This window comes from Parasteatoda tepidariorum, chromosome 3 (assembly GCF_043381705.1).
Source record: "Parasteatoda tepidariorum isolate YZ-2023 chromosome 3, CAS_Ptep_4.0, whole genome shotgun sequence".
Lineage (NCBI taxonomy): Eukaryota > Metazoa > Arthropoda > Arachnida > Araneae > Theridiidae > Parasteatoda > Parasteatoda tepidariorum.
In genome coordinates, this window is record NC_092206.1 from 31,707,579 (window position 1) to 31,728,388 (window position 20,810).

The 20,810-nt window shown below is 30.6% G+C and overlaps 1 protein-coding gene across 2 annotated transcripts; it reads left to right on the top strand.

Moving 5' to 3' along the window:
• The first annotated feature begins 6,102 nt into the window (after nt 1–6,102).
• LOC107442064 (zinc finger protein 629) lies at nt 6,103–17,558 on the top strand. Of its 2 annotated transcripts, XM_016055528.3 has the most exons (3): nt 6,103–6,469; nt 11,923–12,024; nt 15,920–17,558. In XM_016055528.3, the coding sequence occupies exons 2-3, from the start codon at nt 11,931–11,933 to the stop codon at nt 17,089–17,091; spliced, it is 1,266 nt and encodes a 421-aa protein (XP_015911014.1). In that variant the 5' UTR covers nt 6,103–6,469; nt 11,923–11,930; the 3' UTR covers nt 17,092–17,558. The 2 variants fall into 2 exon arrangements, with proteins under 2 accessions (XP_015911014.1, XP_071034572.1); XM_071178471.1 differs by lacking the exon at nt 11,923–12,024 and having other exon boundaries at nt 6,116–6,469.
• Nucleotides 17,559–20,810: the final 3,252 nt, after the last annotated feature.

Below are 20,810 nucleotides of genomic sequence, written 5' to 3' on the forward strand. Positions count from 1 at the left end.
GAGAAAATTAAAAAGTATATTTTGTTAAAGAAAATCAGATTATTTTCAGTAGGATATCAATTCCTAAAAAGTTGATCTACGCAGTGGTACGATACATATTTTCTACAGAATTCAAATTTCAAGTACTTTTTACCAAAATTCTAAAAAATGATTAAAAATTATTGCAGAGGAAGTATCATGTCCTCTCATATTAAAACACATAATTGTATGAGAATTTTGAAGTACTTATATAAAAATTGCATGGCGTTTTAGCGCAAAAGAAACGAGAACTAACGGGAACGCTATCGTAGTTAACAGACAGCTGCTTTTGTTCTGATTGGTCATCATTTCCAAGTGATGTCACAGTATGTTTCTGATCGGATATTCTTAGGCTAGAAAGTGAATTACGGTTGTTGTCGTTGTTGTTAATTTACGTCGCACTAGAGCTGCGCAATGGGCTATTGGCGACGGTCTGGGAGACATCCCGGAGGATGATTCGAAGACATGCCATCACGATTTTGATCCTCTTCGGAGGGGATGGCACCCCCGCTTCGGCGACTAGCCCGACGACTTGCGCGCGAAGTCGAGCACTTTACGGTAGCACAGTTTAACGAGGACCAATACCGCACACCCTCGGTCCCTACGCAGACTGCTCCAAGTGGTCACCCATCCGCACACTGACCGTAGCCAGTGATGCTTGACTTCGGTGATCTGCTGGGAACCGTGTCTTAACAATCAGTCCACTGCGGGACAAAGTGAATTACGGAATTCATGAAATGCCGAAAAAGTCTTAAATACCCAATTCATGTAGAAAACTAATCAACTATCAACTAATGGACTGTCAGATTTTGGAGAGCTTTATGTTTCCCAGCCAAGATTGTGTTTAATTTTGGTAGAATAAAATTTCCCCTCGGATATCGGAACGAAAATTAGTAAAACTGCTTTCGGTCCCCAGACTGACTAGTGTTGATGAATCGAATTGTAATGCCAAAAAGATAAACAGAAAACATTGACAATTGGAAAGTTTAAAAAAAATATAATTTAAGATAAGGTGTGGAAATTTAGCACTTAATTCTTTTTATTCATTTATTTATCATTATTATTATTTTTAAATATAAATTTTTAAATATGCTAAATATCGACCAGTGAACAGTGGCATTAAGAAAATTTCAAAGTAAGAAATTGTTTTAAATAAAGTGTGAAATCCTTTTTCAAAAATTGCATACTGCAAAATGCATTATTATAACACAGTTCAATTTTGTTTCATTTCAATTGCAAACGGCATAACCAACACCGAGAAAAGAAAGCCTCACAACTCTTCAGTGATGTTATATGATAGTCTAAAGTAAACGATTAACATTACAAATAAATATATTAGTGATCCAAACAGAATGATCAATGCAATCACCTCAAGAAAAAAAAATGATTAAAAAGAAAATTATTTATAATTTTCAGAAAATAGTTTAATTTTAAGTTACTTATTTCTACTACAGTAGTTTGAATGATGATTTATTCTGAATTATTTATTAATATTGTTTAGCTCTTGCTCTTTATTATTCGATTAAATGTGATATAAAATTTCTTTTTCTGAAATATAAAAAAGTCGTTTAAATTTCCGATTAACAATTTAAAAACTTTAATTCTAACTTCGTACATATGAATTATGAACAAAAATCGGGAACTAAAAGTCAGATCTAATTTACTAAGTAAATCAATTTATTGTCTCATATTTTATAAAAACATAAATATAAATTAATAGTTTGATTTACTACAAATATTTACTTACCACTAAGGAAATAAATTTGTTTAAAGTATTCTTAATATTCGATAAGATGTAACGTTATATTAAAGGGAAAATAAATAAACAAAATTATAAAATGTAAATAAAAACTATTGAAAATAGATTGCAAAATGGATGTTAAAAAAATTATTAGTTTCAATAATTAATAATAAAAAATTAATAGTAATTTTATAATCAATTAAAAGAAAATAATTCCTTTTTTAAAAAGAGAGCTTTTATACTAAATTAAAATTTGAATTGGAAATATTAAATGTTGCATTGAAAAACGAAATAAAAAGTAATAATGATTATAATAAGAAGAAAGCTATTTTATGATGACAACTCAGAGGATAATTCTAAACAGAATGACCTGACCAAAAAAAATTCCAATGTTACCTTATAGGCAGGGCCCGACTTAGCCTAATTGGGGCACGGCGCAAAAACTTCTTTGGGGGCCCCCCTATGAAATATATGGAGATATTTAAATTTTTCACCTCATTATACATATATATTTCACCTCATATGAAACTAGTAAATTGACTCGAACCTAAAATAACTATAAATTCCCCCCCCCCCCCTTTTAATGGTATCGTTCTGTCCACTTTATTCATTTTCTGACAATTCTATGTCCATCATGCCGAATGCAGTTTTTTGATTCTTAACTTTGTCATCTAGCTGCGAAAAATTCATATCCTTGCTGACACTAGGGCGCAATTCAGCTAAATTTTCACAATGACGATGGCTCACTTAAGCCAATCAGAAGCCTGTATTTTTGTAAAATATCACATTTTGCGATATGTAAAAATACAGGCTTTTGATTGACCAAATTTGTCCATCGTAATTGCAAAATTTCTGCTGAATTCTGCACTAGAAAGCCGTGGATTTACGAAATATAGATTTATTGTGTTCATACAATAGATTAGTGAAGAAGCTAACATAAAACAGACGGATTTTACACTGTACTGATATTTTGCTTAAAAAAAAAGTTCATCAAAGAAGGAAACCTAAAATAAATTTTTAATTTGATTTGGGGGCCGCTTCTGATGTGGGGCCCGGGGCAACTGCCCCGTATGCCCTTGTCTTTGTCAGGCTCTGCTTTTAAGACAAATAAAACTTTATAGAGTTTTATGTGCCCTATAGGGTCAATCTATCTGCAGTCCTGGAAAATTGAAACAGTTCTTCGTTTGAAGAAATTTGTTGTTGTTGCTGTTGACGTATGTCATTAAGGCAGAGGGGGTGTGATTGTTATTATTTTCCAGTGGCGCCATCTATGGCCAAGAATTCGACTTCTGCCACACCCATATGTCACACCCGTTTATAGGGTGGATCCATTCATACATCCATTCATTCATCCACAGATCGTAATTTTGGCCTGAATCAGAGAACAATCAAACTCCAATTCAATACCCCCGGAGGTACTGATTTGTTATGGGAACATGGAGGACTTTGAGATTCGACAGATTTACGCACCTCAGTCACCATTTACCACACGGGGAGTCTTCGGCAGGCAGGGATCAAACCCACGACCACTTAGACATAGGCCCAGTGCCCTACCATCCAGGCTATTTCGGCCCTGAAGAAATTTATGATTGCATAATGATTTAACAATGTTTTGCATAATTAACATTGCAAAAGCTGGAGCTACTCAACGATTACTATTTTCAATTTTCAGTGATATTTTAATTTTTCTAAATGATGTATGAGGCAGGAAGAGCCAATTAAATAAAAATAATTAGTTTTAAAAATATGTTTTTAATTTACATTACTCTCAAAAAAATTATTCAATTTTCATATTTTTCATCATATTGTATTGATTCGGATCAAAATAATTGAAGAATATTATATCTGGCATTTTAATAATTTATAGTTATGAATCATGAAACACTGGTGTCTTTTTCTTCGTTAAAGTCTTTCAAACAGGTCAACAATTAAGCCTTTTAATCGTTGCATGAAGAAAGATATGTATGATAAAGTAGGATTGTCCATCTTTCATAGTTAAGGCAAGCTCTAAGTATTAGAATTTCGAAACTTTGGAATCAAAAACACACTTCCTTTTCGAAACGTGATCCTTATAGTAAGTTAACGTATAGTAACGGGTTTACGTAAACCGCGGAACTGAGGTTTAAACTACCGAGTTTAGACCGCGTTTAGACGCGTTCTGATATTTTCTGCATCAATAATCAATAGCTCAGGAATAAACTACTCCAGAATAGCTCCAAGCTCCCAAGTGTTTTTCAGACCCAAAATTCAGAGGAGTAAAACTAATTTGTCATTAAAAAATAAAAAAAAACTCACAAAAATGCATTACAAAGTTTAGGTGTGAAATAGAAAATGTTCATTTTCAACTATAAAGAAAATATTCAACTACTTTAATTTTCACGGCTGCTCCATCCGCAATACCGATTCCCTCAATTAATCGATCGCGTGCAGGTCGTCGGTCTACCGAAGCGGGGGTACCATCCCCTCTGCAGAGGATCGAAATTGTGATGGCACGTCTACGGATCATCCTCAGGGATGTTTCCAGACCGTCGCCAATAGCCCATTGTGCAGCTCTAGTGCGACGTAAATGAACTACTTCTACTACTACTACTGCTACTCAATTAATCGACTAAATTTCTTCGAGCTAGGTCTTTTCAAGTAACTATCTGCAATAACGTGAACAAAAATTATAAAATTTTGTGCGCTCAGAGATTATTGTGACCGTTTATTAAGTTTTGTAAAAAATTGAGAGCATCAATTTTTTTCCCTAAGTTCGCACATTTTCTCGTACTAAAGTTCTTCGTTTCTGAATATATCTAAATTGCCGCTGCTACAAACTGCTTTTTATTTTAGTATGAGGCACCGAACAGTACTAAAGATACCGAACTCTATTAAAATATGATAAATAGTTGTCGTAAAATTATTTTTATACAGTTACTTTTTTATTTTGATGACAAAATTAAACTTGAATTTTAGTGTTTTTTCTTTGTTCTCATTAAGATTTTAGTGAACAAGGAACTGGGCTTGTTTAGTATTTTTCTGAATGCTTGCTCTTTTCCCCTGCAACCTGCCATGCCATAAAAAAAGAAGGAAAGATCGAGCGAAATCAAAATATTAAAGTGAATTCTGATTTATTCCTTAGTCAATTTAATTACTCCAGATAAAGTGGAAATTTAAACCAAGTAAGTGACGCATTGTTCATCGTTAAACATTGTAACAACAGGAAAAAAAACCTCTTGCTAATAGTTTTTCCCAAAACTAAATCACGTGCTCCTATAAAATTTTAACCTTGACATAGAATAACTCTAAAACTAATGTTTTCTTATTTAAATTACATTAATGATTGTGGCCAAGTTCACTACCGACAGCTGTTTCAGTTCTTTTCAGATCGTTCATCTTACCTATTCTTCAAATAAAGATAATGTGCATGCGTTAAAGAATTCAAAATGAAATTATAATTATGTGTGTAAATGCAAAGAATGGAAATAAAAACTGGGATATTTCCGTATCGTGATCTGTCGTGCCAAATGCAATAGCCAGATGCCAAATAGATTTTAAACTTACAAATTAAAAAAAACAAACAAACAAAAAAACATGAAGATGTTTCCCCTGGAGTGGGTACGAGTTATACCTTTCGAGTTAGTCCCTTTCTGGGATTTTTTCCCTTAGTTTCTCGCGGGGTGCTGCCCCGGAAGTTGCCAAGACGTGGCGATTATTCTGCCACAGATCACAATACGGAGATCTCCCCTTCAAATCGAAAAAGGGCTGTTTCTTTCTCGTTTATAAAAAAATATCATATCTCATTTGGAAAGTAAAATGATAAAAAAGGGAGCGAAATAATGATTCAGCAAATGAACGCTGAAGACGTTGTTAGCCTACTTAAATAATTTTAGAACTGAAAACTGTATTTTTATTTTATTTCGTCAAGTAAATCGTTAGTTAATTTATTTGGGAGCCTAGTGTGGAGACCGATAATGCATTTCAGTCTACCATACTATCATCTTATTTTAGAAATTCAGGCCCGTTTTCGGAAATTCAGGTTTGTGATGATTGCCTCATTTCATCACGGGGTTATTTTTAGATTTTTTTCAGGCTTGCAACTACAGAAAACTTCTTTCAGACTCTTTTTATTTTATTTTATTCCTCTTGTACATAGAAGGACAATTCTCATTGCCTGGAATTTTTGCGCATGCTAATGTGAACTAGATTCGTTGAAACTATTCAATCGTAAAAAAATTCGCCAACCAGACTCTGACCAGCTTGCAACAAGTTTTATTCAGTGAAAATAGCCCTTTAAGTGGTATCTGAAGAGTTCATAAAACTAGATTCACAGCCACCATTTTTTCAATTTAACCTATCAGTTTAAAAATTTGAAGTAAAGTGAAGTCAGGTGTAGAAGTTGTAGAAAGCTCGATAAATAAATTCTATTTAATTAATTTAATCATTTAATTTATATACACAGATTTTTAGCAATTTATCTTATCGTGTTTATATTATTTAACTCATTTTATTTTAAAAGATATATGATTTCTACACACTTTAAGGAACAAACTATCAAATTTCCCGCGTTAATGTACGTGACGTCATAATTCAATGGCTGACTCTAGATTGTTCCATTAAGTTGTGTATCTCTAGCTAATGTTATGTATTTATTCGTATTGTTTTATAGTTTATTTGATCGCCATAATTAATTAATGAAGTATTATTGAATATAACCGTTGCTATTCAAAGGTAAGTAAAAGACTCAATAGTAACTAAACGTAGGCCTAACTAGTGTTAAATAAGTAGCACGCTAACAGCTACGTGTAAATTGTAAATTTTTTAATTATACTTTTAAAAATGTATACTTTATTGCTAAATCTACACTGATTCCAGTTAAACAGCGAACCACAGCATTGAAAAGCTCGCAAAGTCAAATTCGATTATTAAAATAGGGAAAAATATTTCTTTGTTTGGAATAGCCGCCATTGTTAATTTGGAATAGGATCACTTATTTTTAATTTCTAATATAGTTCAATGGCGCCTAATTTGTAGATCTCTGAGTTTAGGATGAAATTTATTTTAATAAAATTGAAGCATGAGACTGGTTTACATTTTTCTTAACATACATTATTGATAAATAAGACTCGGATATTTTAAACAGGAATCAATAATCGAAATAAAAAACTATATTCATGGTTTTGTTGCAGAACCAGCTCCAGTTAGTTTTGAATAAATTTTTGCAATAATTTATTCACAAAAAATACATAATTTTTCTGATTAATTATTTGAAAGTTCAAGAGTTTATTAGTAGTGCACAATTGTTAAAATTTTAAAAAGCTTGCAGCAAAAAAAAAAAAAAAAAAAAAATGAANAACCAATATATATATATATAATCATTGTTTATTCAAAACACATTAAATAATTACTTTTAATGTGTTATACGATTTTTAATCGTTTATGTAATTTTTTCAATCCAAACTGATTAATACATATGCCCTGCAGATAAATATCATTGAACAAGAAAAGCCAATTAATGCTGTAACCAATTCAAATTCTAATTTAAAATGTAAGATTTTATCAAACAATATAAAATTACTATTAAACATGATTATAACATCAGTAATAAGCCTCCCTACACATAAGTAATAAACAGTAATTTTCTTCATATATATATAAAAAAAAAACCCAAACCATTTTCTCCCATGAACAAATTATGCTTCCTCAAAATAATGGGGAGATTTCCAAATCCTGATCTGCGACAGAATAATCACCAAGTCTTGGCAACTTCTGGGCAGTGGCCCGGGAGAAACTACGAAAAAAACATGTGACATTCTCGAAAGGTATAACTCACAGTCACCCCTGGGAAAACATCTACATGCTATTTTAAAAAAGCTGCAAGGTTAGATCTCTATTTGGCATCTTGGTGATAGTAGTTAGATCAGCAGATCGCGATACGGAAATATCCCCGGTAAACTATTTGCACTAAATGTTTGCCAAGTTTTGAAGACACATGAAAAGGGGCTCACAAGAAATTAAAAAAAGATAATTCACAAAAAAGTATTGTTTGTTGTCAACTCCTGGCAGATTCTGTTACAAGACCAGGTGCAATATTCATTATGTATAATCTCACAGTCGACTGATCCTTAAGACAAGTTTCCCACAATGTTAAAATAGTCCCGCAATGGTCCTTAAAATATGGTTCCATCTCCGAAGTGAAGCATCAGTTTGCAGATGGTTGACCATTTTTATTAGCCTGCAAAGGAGCTTGGGCGTGCAGTATCTGTCCTTGTTTAACTGTTCTACCGTTAAATTATTAACCTTGTGCGTAGATTAGGTTACCAAAGTGGAAAAGCCATCTCTTCTGCAGAAAATTAAAATTGTATCTCTTCGGATAGTTCCCTGACTGGCGTCAATAGCTAATTGTGTAGTTCCAATGCAACGTAAATAAAGCACTATTACTATTTTCTGTGTATAAACGTATCTTATTAATTGATACGGGAGAGATTTCTGCTTAAAATATTTGCCAAGTTTTAGCAACATCCAGGCAATAGCATACAATGCTATCTAGTGTTTACTTACTCACCTGCCATAAAAAATCCAATGTATTTTATTTCTTTTTTATTAAAAATATAATAATAAAACCCAAATTTATGTTGGATTGTTTTTCAGATGTGATAATAAAGGAAAAATTGCTACTGCTCTTTTAATTCCCATACATTTTTAAATAGTTTTCTCTAATTATTCTAAGATTTTTAAATTACTAATCTTGATGACTTTCTAAAAAGTTGTTGACCAAATATTTTTTTGATGATTGAAAATGTTCCTAACCGGAACATCTGCTCCTGCACCCTAGAGCCCAAGGTCAAGAAAACTGACATGGGCACAGTAGGCCTTGTCCCTTTATGGGCTGTCACGTCACTGAGTTTAGCTATTTACACAGGGTGCGTAGCGCTTGTAAAAAGTGCTTAAAGGTGCTTTTTTGGGGATTTCGTTTTTAAAAGCTTTTAAAGGTGCTTTTTTCAGCTGGTGTTTTTAGAAAGTGCTTTTTTTTTCTTCAGTGATATCTGGTGGATCCCATGCATTTCACGAAGAATGGGATGTTTGCTACGTAATCATTCACGCGGACATCATGTCGTACCCACGTTATGACTTGCGCATGCGCGCACACTTAAAACCGAAACCCGAGTGCTGCAATTCGGATCGAGAATATCAGATCCTTATGAAATGTTTTTCTTTTTAATTTAATTTTATTCTTGTTTATTTTATTTTACTTCTAACACTTTTTTGACGTAGNATGACTTGACATTCTTCAGTAATGTAATATGCCAAACAAAATGATGCTTGGAAATGTTGAAAATTTTGTTTAGTATCCTAATATTTTACTTCAAATAGTATGATTTGATATAATCATGTTGGGAAAATGCAAAAATCTGTTCCTAAATATCTTTTAGCAACTTTTTTTCTAATTTTATTGCCCAAAAATGAATTAATTTTAAATCATAATCAGTTAAACTCAAATTAAAATACAGTTTTCTCAAAACTATGGGTTTTTGACATGACGGTAAAAACCATTGTATAAACCGGTAAAAACCGCCATGTGTCAAAAACTTGCCAACCCTGATATATATATATATATACACAGTGTTTTCACTACAGCGCGAGAACGCGAGAATCTCGCATATTTTTTTCTTTTCTCGCAATGAAAAATTATTACCGCGAGAAATTCGCGCATTCTATAAATCAATTTCAAAATTCGCCAATTTATCGCATTTTGGAAAAAGCTTCGAATTACGACATTTAGAATAAAATCCGTTTCACTTTTCCTCCTGGATTTACATTATTTTCAACATCTGCCCCTTTATCTAGCCTCCCTATTTACCAGTATTGTTCAGAAACTTTTCGGACAACAGAACACAACCACGGAACCCCTTTCAGAACACATTTCTCTGCAACCACGTGTTTACCGTAGGTAAGGTTTCTTCATGTAAGACGTTCAAATTTTTTATGCACTTATGTTAGATGGACAAATACCTTGTAAAGGCAAAATCTTCTATGATGATGCACCAAAAATATTCAATGCTTTAAAAAATAGAAGACGTTAAAATGTATTATAATTAAAGAAATGATTTTTTTTCAAGAGATTTTGTGTTTTTTTAGTTTTTAGAAATCTCACTTAACTTTTTGAAATCTCACCCTGTTTTTGAGAAAGGGTGAGAAATTCTCACCCATTTTTTTTCTATGATGAAAACACTGATATATATATATATATTAAAGTTATGGTGGCAGACAGTACTTTAAAAAGTGACAAACGTTGTAGATGAGATGAGCTTGAAAGAATCCACCTTATGGCAAGCCATTAGATTTTTTCTTCACTTTGTTCTAAGTTAAACAACCATGCAATTTTATTAGGGGATTTAGTTGGTGTAAATAGGTATACATAGGGTTATAGATTTGAAATTTAATACATGGGGGAAGGGTTAAAGTAAGATTTGGCCGAAAACCGTATTTTAAGGAAATTTATTTTAATTTTTCCTTGCACTTTTATGCAATAATTTGGGCACGAGATTGTTAAACTAAGGTACCCATTTTCTATGAATTAAATATAAAATCTGTCCATGCAAAGGCACGCTCTATGCACAGAGCATGACTAAGGCAGGGGCATACAGGGCGGTTGCCTCGTGCCCCCACGCCAAATAGAGAGTTTATTTTACATTTCCTTCTTTAATAAACTTTTTAATATCAGTACAGTGTAAAATCCGTCAGTTTTAAGCTAGCTCTTCATTAATCTATTGTATGAACACAATCTATATTTTGTAAATCCATGGCTTTCTAGGATGGAATTCAACTTAAATTTCACAACTATGATGGACAAATTTGGCCAATCAAAAGCCCATATTTTTACATATCGCAGAGTGTGATATGCTTACAAAAATACAGGCTTCTGATTGGCTTAATTGAGCCCTTGTAATTGCGCAAGTTTAGCCCTAATGTCAGCAAGGATATGAATTTTTCGCAGCTAGATGAGAAAGTTAATAATCAGAAAACTGCATTTCGCATGATGGACATAGAATTTTCAGAAAATCAGTCGAAAGGACAATGATATTTCGTCTGACCATTGGTGGGGAGGGGGCTTTATAGCCTCCCTTAGGTTCTAGTCAATTTTCTTGTTATTTATAATGAGGAGAAAAATTTAAATACCTTCATAAAGTTAGGTTCTTCATTACTGAAAAAGTGAAGGGGGGGGGGCAAAGAAGATTTTGCCCTAGGCCCCAACTAGGCTAGTCTATGTACTTATTGCTGAAGTGTGCTTTTGTGTTACTGCATAAAAACTATATTGCAATTAGAAACTTGAAATTTAGGAGAATTTACGTATTTACTGTATATTGATTTATGGCCAAGTAATGAATGGAAAGGTTCAGTTGGCCAGATACTAATTAATCAATATTTTGGCGAAGATTCTGCCACAAATTAGTTAAATTTATTATTAACTAAATTCGAATGTAAAAAAAAGTTATCTATGGACATAAATGAGTATGAGTCAATAAAGTTAAAGTAATTTCTTATATATTATAGTTTAAAAAAAAATTCACATTTTTTAAGTTCATATAATTTTGTTTTTCAAGATTTTTGAAATTTAATATTCAGTTGCATGCATGTTTGCTGTTAAGTTCTGTTTGTCTTTATTTATATTTTTTTATGCTTATGCTTTTGTATGCTGGGTATTCCAACTATTAAAAGTCTAATTAAAATAATATTTTTTAAATTCAATTTACAACTGTGTATAATTGCTACTACGCATCAGGTTAATATCAGTCACTGTTTCATTCAGATTTTGAATGAAAGGCATCTGCAGACCAATTTTCTTTAATTCCCTTGTCATGTAATCTACTATTTGGTTGCATAAACAACTAGATATTGATTAATGCTTTTGAACTTTCATTTCAAAAAGTTCGACAATTAATCATTGTAAAAATACATTTATTTTGACCTTAAATTAAAAAAATAACTTTTTAATTTTTTGTGCTTGGAACACCCTGTGTGAAAATTTGCATGTTGATTGCTTTTATTTTGGTAAAGCATTTATGTATATATTTTTTTACCTCTTTTATTGAACTATATTAAGCATGGTTTTGTTGTTAAATTAATTTGACTATCTTTTGTTCTTCTTTTATTTTTTTCATTGCTTGATCTTCATGGTACAGGGGTACATATGTACCATCACGTGGAAAATCCAGTTTTAGAACAATTCTCCTCATTATCAGGGATAGATGCTTGGAATATTCTATCAACGGAGGAATTTGCATGTAAGTTTTACAATTGGTGCTTTAATAAAGCAATGGTGTTTTTTTTATTTATTTTGCCTTGTTTTGATATTGCATTTGGACCTAGCAGTTGGATTAGTTTCACCTAAATTAAAGAAGAAACCAAAACATTTATGATAAAGATGCATGTGTGTGTTATAGTTTGATATTATTAGCAAACAGATTAAAAACTTAATTGTAAAAAGTTTTGAGCACATAATATAAGAAAGACTTGAGGGCACTGATTTATATTAAAAATATATTGGTTCATTGATCTTAAATATATATTAGGGAACCGATTATCCGGAACGATCAGAACCATCAGTTTTCTGAATCGCAACAAAAAGCAGTTTTTTTATTGTTAAACCCAACTAAAAAAAAAAATATTTGGAAATAATCTTAAAAAGAGGAAAAAACTATGAAGATATACACTAATGATTATTTCCAAAATGATGGTAAAGTAAACATCTTTCAAAAAAGAAAGGAAAATCCTAAAAATCTTATGAGGAAAAAAATTTTTTTTTTTTAAAATGGCTGGAAAATTCGTCGAATTTCGGTCCGGTTTTTTGATTTTCCGGTTTTCTGATTTCCGGATAACGGGTTCTGTACTGTATATGTATGGGGCATAATTTTTATTATTGAAAAAAAAGTCCACAATGCTTTCTCAGAATTTTTTTTTCTTTCAAATCAGGAGGTTGGTTTTTATGACACGTTACAAGTATTTTTTAAGGAGGTTATGATTAATTAAAATTCAATTGAGCAAAAAAAATTTCTCACACTTTTTGTTTTGAACATATTTTTCTAATGTTACATCTTACATCATATCTCCCAATCATGGCCAAGCACCTGCTCATCGTTTTTCATATCTTTTACAGCTAAGGTAAGAACATATGCATAAGATACGTGAATGCGAGAGCGCTGCTCACAGAAAATTTGTTATCATTGTAAACTAAAAATTGTCTACACTCCCTCATTTTATTTGAAAAAAAAAGGTGATTTGAGAGGAAGTTTCTGAATCTTGAAAGTATGAATCGTAATGCATAATTTTCAAACCACGTTAATACTAAACGTACCATTGCATTATATTATAAATTGTTGACGTGTTAATTGTTAATCAATGCCTGATAATAATATAACGTTAAATGAATCACGACATTGGATTTTAAAAACGCATAAAATCCTTGCTATGGTTTTGAAATTGTCTGAGTCCGCATTGCAGTATCATTATTATTCCATGTGAATATGAATCACAATGTTCTTTTTTATCTCATATTTGAATTGAGGTGTGTAATTTTTCAAATCATGGGTTGAATTGCAGTTCTTGATTTTTTAAATTAAGTGAACACTCCTGAAAATTTTAAAAAAGTATCAGCGAAATTTAGGCAGTTTTGCGAGTGTATGTATGCACAGTATGCGTTTATAGTATCTAACTCTGGATTTGGGAGGTGAATGGAGGCTTATTCAGAGTTGATCACTAGCCAATATTCGTATGAGACTATTGATGGGGGCTTAATGACTAATATGAGGACTTCATGCAATAAAATCGTAAATTCAGAAAATCAATTGCATTTTGGCGAAAGTATTGGCAAACGATTTGTCTACCAACAAGAAAAATAGACTTCCCATGATCCGGATAATTATATCAACATGAGTTTTTTTTTTTGAACAAATCTTTTATTTTTTGTTCGATTACAATAGGCAACAAGGAATATTATGTAAGCATAAAATACAGATTTGCTGTTTGCTGCCGAACCATGCTGTATCCCGTAATGAAACTCTTTCTTATGGTTTATATCAATAAAGCAGATTAAGCGGTAGCTAGATGCGTATTATCATCCTACTGTTTTTGTAGAAAAAATATTTTTGCATGACAATAGCTTATTGCTTTTTAAACTTAACTTATGTAAAATTTAGAAACTAAACTGATTGCTAAAGCAACAAAATTTAACTTTGATTTTATCGTTATTGAGTACCACTTTTCCATGATAAATATAGTATAATCAGCTGGCAATTAATGTGTTAAGCATACGAAAAAATTTAGATGAAATAAATCTTTGTGAGTAGTACAAAAACCCATAAAGCAGAATTAAATTATTTAAATAACTTATTTTTTATAGTGATTATTTTTTTCTGAATGATTACATCACGACCGTAAAAATATAAGCAAGACAGTATAAATTCTTTTATTAAAAAAATAAGACTTGAATAAAGTGCTTTATTTAAAATGAAACATATATATTTAAAGAGAGCCAAAATCTTAAAAAGCACCTAATGTTTCTTCAGGTTTATCCTTTTATTACTGCTTTAGCTCAGAATGATCAAAAATTAACCTCAACCTATTCTTACAAAACTTCTGTATTTTTCATCCTATCCCCATTCATTGCTCATTTACTCCTCCCCAACTGCAAAATGACTCGATTTGAATTAGCATTTTATAAAATAGTTCAATTTGTAGTAAATTTGTATATTGATTTCAGTGCTCATTCTAGGCAGGGTAAACAGGGCGCAGCACCCTGTTGCCCTTTTAGTCAAAAGAATCCACCCTGTTGCCCCTGATGTAATAGTCTCTAAACCCTTTCTTTCCTCAACCCTTCTTTATTTTTTCTCCAAGCTGTACAATGGATTTCTTAAATTTTCAACTCTTGTTATTTAATTTGTCATTGCTGTCAATACATAGAAAAAGGGAAAATATAGGAAAGGAAAAATAGCCATCACATCCCCTTGTTGCATTTGCCTTAGAAAGTTTGCAGTTGCTTCCACTATCATTAAATCATAATTATTATTAATCAATTTAATTATTAAATCATAACTACAGACACTTNGATTTTATTTTTTAAATTTATAATTAGCCTATTATTTTTTCTTAACATGAAATTCTTTCTATGAAATGTAAAAAAATAATTTTAGTTGAGCTAATGCAGATCTAGTTTTTAAAACATTCTTTATTACTGAAAGTAAGGTGCACTCCTGAAAGATATATATTTTTTTTATTAATAATACTTTTGGTAGAATGTAATGCTATACAATCTGTTTTAATAAAGTGGCGTGCTTATAATCTTAAGTTTTGTTTGCATCTTGACTGTAGTTAAATTTAAAAAGAGCATGGATGCAGGTGCTTAGTCTTATTTCTTTCTGGAAATAGTTTTAAGGATTAAAAAGAAAGAAATATCTAGTAAAAATATATTGAACTTAAGCAAACAGGATATTTTTCGTTACTGTGTGTGTGTTAAATTTAATACTTTGTACTATTTTTTTCTTGCATTATTCTTTTCAAAATATATATTTAATCACTGTAGTTTCTAACATTAACTTGGTCATGAAAAAGTGCTAATTGCGTTAAACTGTTTTCAAAGTTAAAAAAAAAAAGTATGCATTTTAAGGAAATTTATTGTATGATCTTTATTATTAAGTTATATAATTCCTTTTTCTAAGTAATGATGTAGTAAAGTTTATAAGATAAACATGGCTTTTAGCATTGAAATGTTAGTCTAAATCCGAAGCTTGAATCGTCAAGCCATCTGAAGGGTAGTGCTAAGGTACTAAAAGGAAGTGCGAAAAGTTGCAAGTGTTGGCTTGCTTAGCATCCCTAGTTTTTGTAAAAGCTCCATTCTATAAGGAATCAGCCTTCATCTTCCTTTCTAGAGTCCTACAAAGTATCATTTTTGAAACCATCCAACAATTTAGAGATAGATTTCTTAAACGATTTAATTACAAGTGCATTATCTTTTTCTCTGTACCCAGTATGATTTCGCACATAATGAATGTCAATCTTTTTGAAAATAGATTTAAATTTTATAAACTCTCCAAACATAAAAGCATTGTAATAAATGCCAACGTATGCATAAAAAATGTATCACATGGTAGTTTTTGATCATTGAGTTTCATTGTTTCATTTTAGGTAATTCTTCCAAAATGATGAGTGATCATCCACTTATTATCTCTGATAGCCATTTGGATCATTCAAGCTTCATTACTATGAAAAGTCAAGGTATAGAGGAAGTTGTTCTAGACCCAGGCCATGTCAGCCAGTACTTCATACATGATTCTGTTCCAGGTGACTTGATTGTTGAACAACACAATGTTGGGGTCTCAAGTGAAGATCCCCATGCAGAAATCATTCTTGTCCCAAATACAGTTATCAAACAAGAAGATATCATAGAGGGGGGTGAGGTAATAATAGGATCTACAGTAGGCAATGAGGTCATCATAGATGATCATATGGATGTTCATTTAGACTCTGATCAATTTGCAATTGGTTCCTCAATTGATATATGTTCTGATCAGATGGATGATGGCACCTTTGATGATTCCAAACTGGTCATTGATACAGAGTCAGAAATTTATAATGTTGAATCATTATCACCATCAGTTGTGTACGATTGCGGCGAATGTGGTGTTATATGTCGAAGCAGAGCTGCTTTAAAAAAGCATGTAAAGTGTCATGGTAAATCGCAAAAAGGGAAAAGCAAAAAAAGTTCAAAAGTGAAATGTGCTTCTAATAAACGTTATACTTGCCCTTCTTGTACATATTCGTCTCAACGTAGGGACAAGCTTGATAAACACATGGAAGCACATGTTATGCACGACGGAGTTCATCCTTGTGGTAAAAAGCGACATAAGCCTGAAGCATTACCACAGCGTCATAGACATAATGCTGAGGAGTATAAGTGTCCTTACTGTCCTTATTCATGCACTGTTTACAAAGCCTTGAGGAAGCATCAAAAAGTACATTTGTCTGGGAATGAAACTTTCACTTTAAAATTAAGTTGCAAAATTTGTGGAAAGGACCGTTCTACAGAAATGGAAATGCAGAGACATATGCGCAAACATAAAAATGATGAGCATTTTCTGTGTGATCTATGTAACTTTTCTAGTGTACAATTAAAAAAAATTATCCAACATCGTAGAATGCATACTGGAGAAAAACCACACTTGTGCCCACATTGCAGCTACCGCTCTGCTCGCCGGGACAATCTTAGGTCGCATGTTCGCAGAATGCATAAAAGAAATAACATGTATATTGACACTTTTAATCCAAATGAAGAATCTGCATTGAGTATAACATATTAATGTAGGTAATATGTATATTAATTAATTTTTTAGGCATCTGTAAAGTTGTTTACAGATAATAGCAATAACCCAGTTAAAATTTGTGTAACATAAACATAGCATAAAATTCTTACCTTTTTCATTTTAGCTGAGAAGAACAAAACAATGTTTTAGAAAAAGTTTTAAAGATATATTTGTTTTCTAGCAGAAAACTATTTTTGTACACATAAATTCAGCTAAATTTTTATTGTATAGTTGACCACATTACCTCAATTTATTTTGTGATATTAAAATATTTTTTTTGTTAAAAGGTTTGTCCTTTTAAATGTATTTTTAATTTGTCAAACATTTAAGATTAATTTGTTATTGCTTTATAGTATTAAATGCATTCTAAAAATGAATTAGCTTAATATGCTGTGTAAGAAAAAATTTCAGTAACTGTCCTAAATTTTGTATTTGAATAAAATAACTACATCACTTTACACCTAGTACGAGTGAAAATGTGTTTTATTTTTATTATTTCTGATCTATAAGCTTCTAGAAATATAAATATTTACATCTTTAAAATATTCAACGATAGGCTCCAACTTTTGGTTATCGAATGATTCGCTTGAAAATACTTTTGTATTGTATTTTAAAACTAGGTAAATTCTTTTTAAATTCCATCTTGTAAAGAGATTATGCACAGGGTTGAAAGATTTTTGTTTAATTTTTTTAAAAAAGTAATATGCCGAATAATAATCTCTTCCACGTAACTATTAATGTTTTCAATAACAATTCAAAAATATCCACTTTTAATCCTTAACATAATAATAAATAATAATATTATTATGTTAGCATATAATATTTATTATTATGCTAACATAATAATAAATAATAACAAAAAAATACAAAAACATTTAACTTTCAAATTTTACTTTAGTAATAAATGTTAAAAAGTGATTTTTCCTCTTGCTTGTCTGTAATAAAAATGCTATACTTAAGTCTTGTTTATTTAATACCTCTAGCTGCAAACAATTTATAATATTAGTACTATTAAGTTTTATAAAATATAATTTATTTTTAATTCATTATATCAATACAAAATTTAACATATTTAATGCAATATATCACATTGATTTTATATTATTAATTAAAAAATACTTCAAAGTAATGGAGTGATGAACAGGTGCAAAGTGCAAAAATGACATGGGTTGCATTTAAAATAGTTAAAGTAAGTTTTAGTATTAATGGTTTAGTAATAAAGTGTGAACTACTTTTTTTCCATTTATTTAATACCAGTACGTATGGGGTGTAAAAAAAGAACCAATAAATCAGTGCTAAACAAAACTTCAAGATTAAGCTTCACTGTAAGACAAATATTGATAGAAATAAAGCTAAACGAATTCCAATGTTTTTTTTTAAAATTTATTATATTTTACCCTTTTTGGTGGCTTTAGGTTATTAGATTAAGCAAAACACATACTTAATTATTTATCTCATCAAAATAAAGATTAACTAGATTTAGTGCCTGGTATAATGTTGTTGCTCTAGGCAACTCATGAGGGGCTGTAAAAACCTATTCTGTTGGTTTGTATAGTACTGATGCAGCTCATGAAATACTTTATATAAGAGTTTATGTGGTACATATTAAACTTTTTAGTGTCTTAGCTTAGTTTTTTTTTTTAAATTTCAATTAGTACTTTATTACCAAAATTAATAGAAGTTTTGTAGATTTTTTATTTGCTCTTAAGCGAATTAGTACCATTTCTCCAATAATTATGCTTTTTAGTATAAAGTTAATTATTTTATTTCAATAAGAAGCCATTACCGAAATTGTCATTGGCATCAGTAATAATATTGACGGTTTTTTAACTTTTATCCTCAACAAATTCGTACCGTTTCTCCATTAATTATGATTTTTAGTACAAACATTTTTTTGTTGTTTCTGGTTTTGTTCTAAGACATTTTAAAAGCATAACCATAAATAAAATAAACATGTGCCTGTGGTTTCAGTTAACCTTAGAAATACTAATGTGATCATGTAGTCTGACTACGATACAATAATCACGATCATTAACTGACAACAATAAAAAATAAGTATGTTAGAACAATCTTTTGATTACATCTTTTCGATAAAGCTTGGAAACATTGATGCTATCTTTAAAAGTTTTGACAAAATTTAATCATATAATAAAAAATGTGACTTCATAATTTGTTTATAATAGTACTAATTTAGCTTCATGTTGAATTTCTTATTTTTATGGCTTACGGTTATACAAACATAAACAAATTCTTTATTTTATTGTATGTTTCGATAATAGAACTTAAGGTTTAATAATATCAGAGTTGTCATGAAATTTCTGATTTTCCTGAGGAAAAATATTGGGTTGTCTTTATTTTTAAGCTTTTTCTCCTGACATTTTTGATTTGTGTGTGTCAAGAACATCCCATTTTCTGTATATACTAATGCAGTTCTTAAAATAATTGGTTTGAATAATCAGGAGATTTGGATTTTCAATCTAATATCTTTATTTTAATTACTATTAGTTCATTCAGAAAGTTACTATTGAACACAAATGCTATGATGTATATTCACTGTGTTTCCATTTTGAAAATATTGAAATCCCATTGAAAAATATTTGATTTAAAATATGAACTCAATTGTACATTTTATTTAAATATTGGTATGAAGGAATTATACTGACTAGAAATTATACAAATTATTTTTTTAATGAACTGTTCCATTAAATTTCCTAAATATTGATTTCCAATTGTTATGAGTTGCTTAGTATTGGTTCTCTATTAAAATAATTAATATTAGCCAGACAATATTAAATTGAAATTGATTATACTAAAGGAAACACATTTACCTAATATAATAAACAAGGCACTCATAAGTAGAGTAAATATTCAACTAATAGTTTATTTCAGAAAATTAATATACATGACTGCAAGAATGTACTAACACAATAAATTACAAATTCTTATTTATAGAAATTTCAGTTCTATCTTTCGAGTTGAGTTCTTTTTGTAATTTTTTTAATTTTTGTCTTTCCATATCTTTAATCACCCCAGAATGTAGTTTCTCTATTTCCCATTCTTGCTTTAAGTGAACATATCCTATAATAAATACAGCAAGACCAGTAGCTCCAGCTAAACACCATTTGGCTTTAGAAGACATAGAAAATTATCCAGGTCTGAAGGTTCTACATTAAGGGAGAAAGAAGCTTATGTCAGTAAACATTAAAATAAAGTTTTTGCAACCTACACAACTTATAAACCACAGAGCATTTTGACTTTGCCTCTGATTTGCCCCAGGATATGAAAGAAAGATTATTATTAGGGCATATCGTCCCAGGATATCTTTTTAAACGAGTTACATGAATTATGATAAGCATAAAACTGGTTTCAAACGGTTCAGGTGATTCGTGCCATTAACATGCCTGCATATTTTTATTATTAACTGTCTGTGTATATTTATGTTTAGAAAAATGTATTTTCGTTAATTTAGAAAAATGTATTATGTTAATTAATTGACCAAGGTAATACACCTATACTATGCACCATTATCTATCTAGCTATATAGTATATAAATATACTTATATACATACATCTATATGGGTCATTCTCACGAAAACTAATTTTTCAATTCATAAAATCCCAAAAAAGTAAAGTGAGTAAAAAGCTCTGAAACTTTTTATATTAATAGAAATATGTAATGGCATTATAAAGAAAGTATATATCCTATAAATTATACT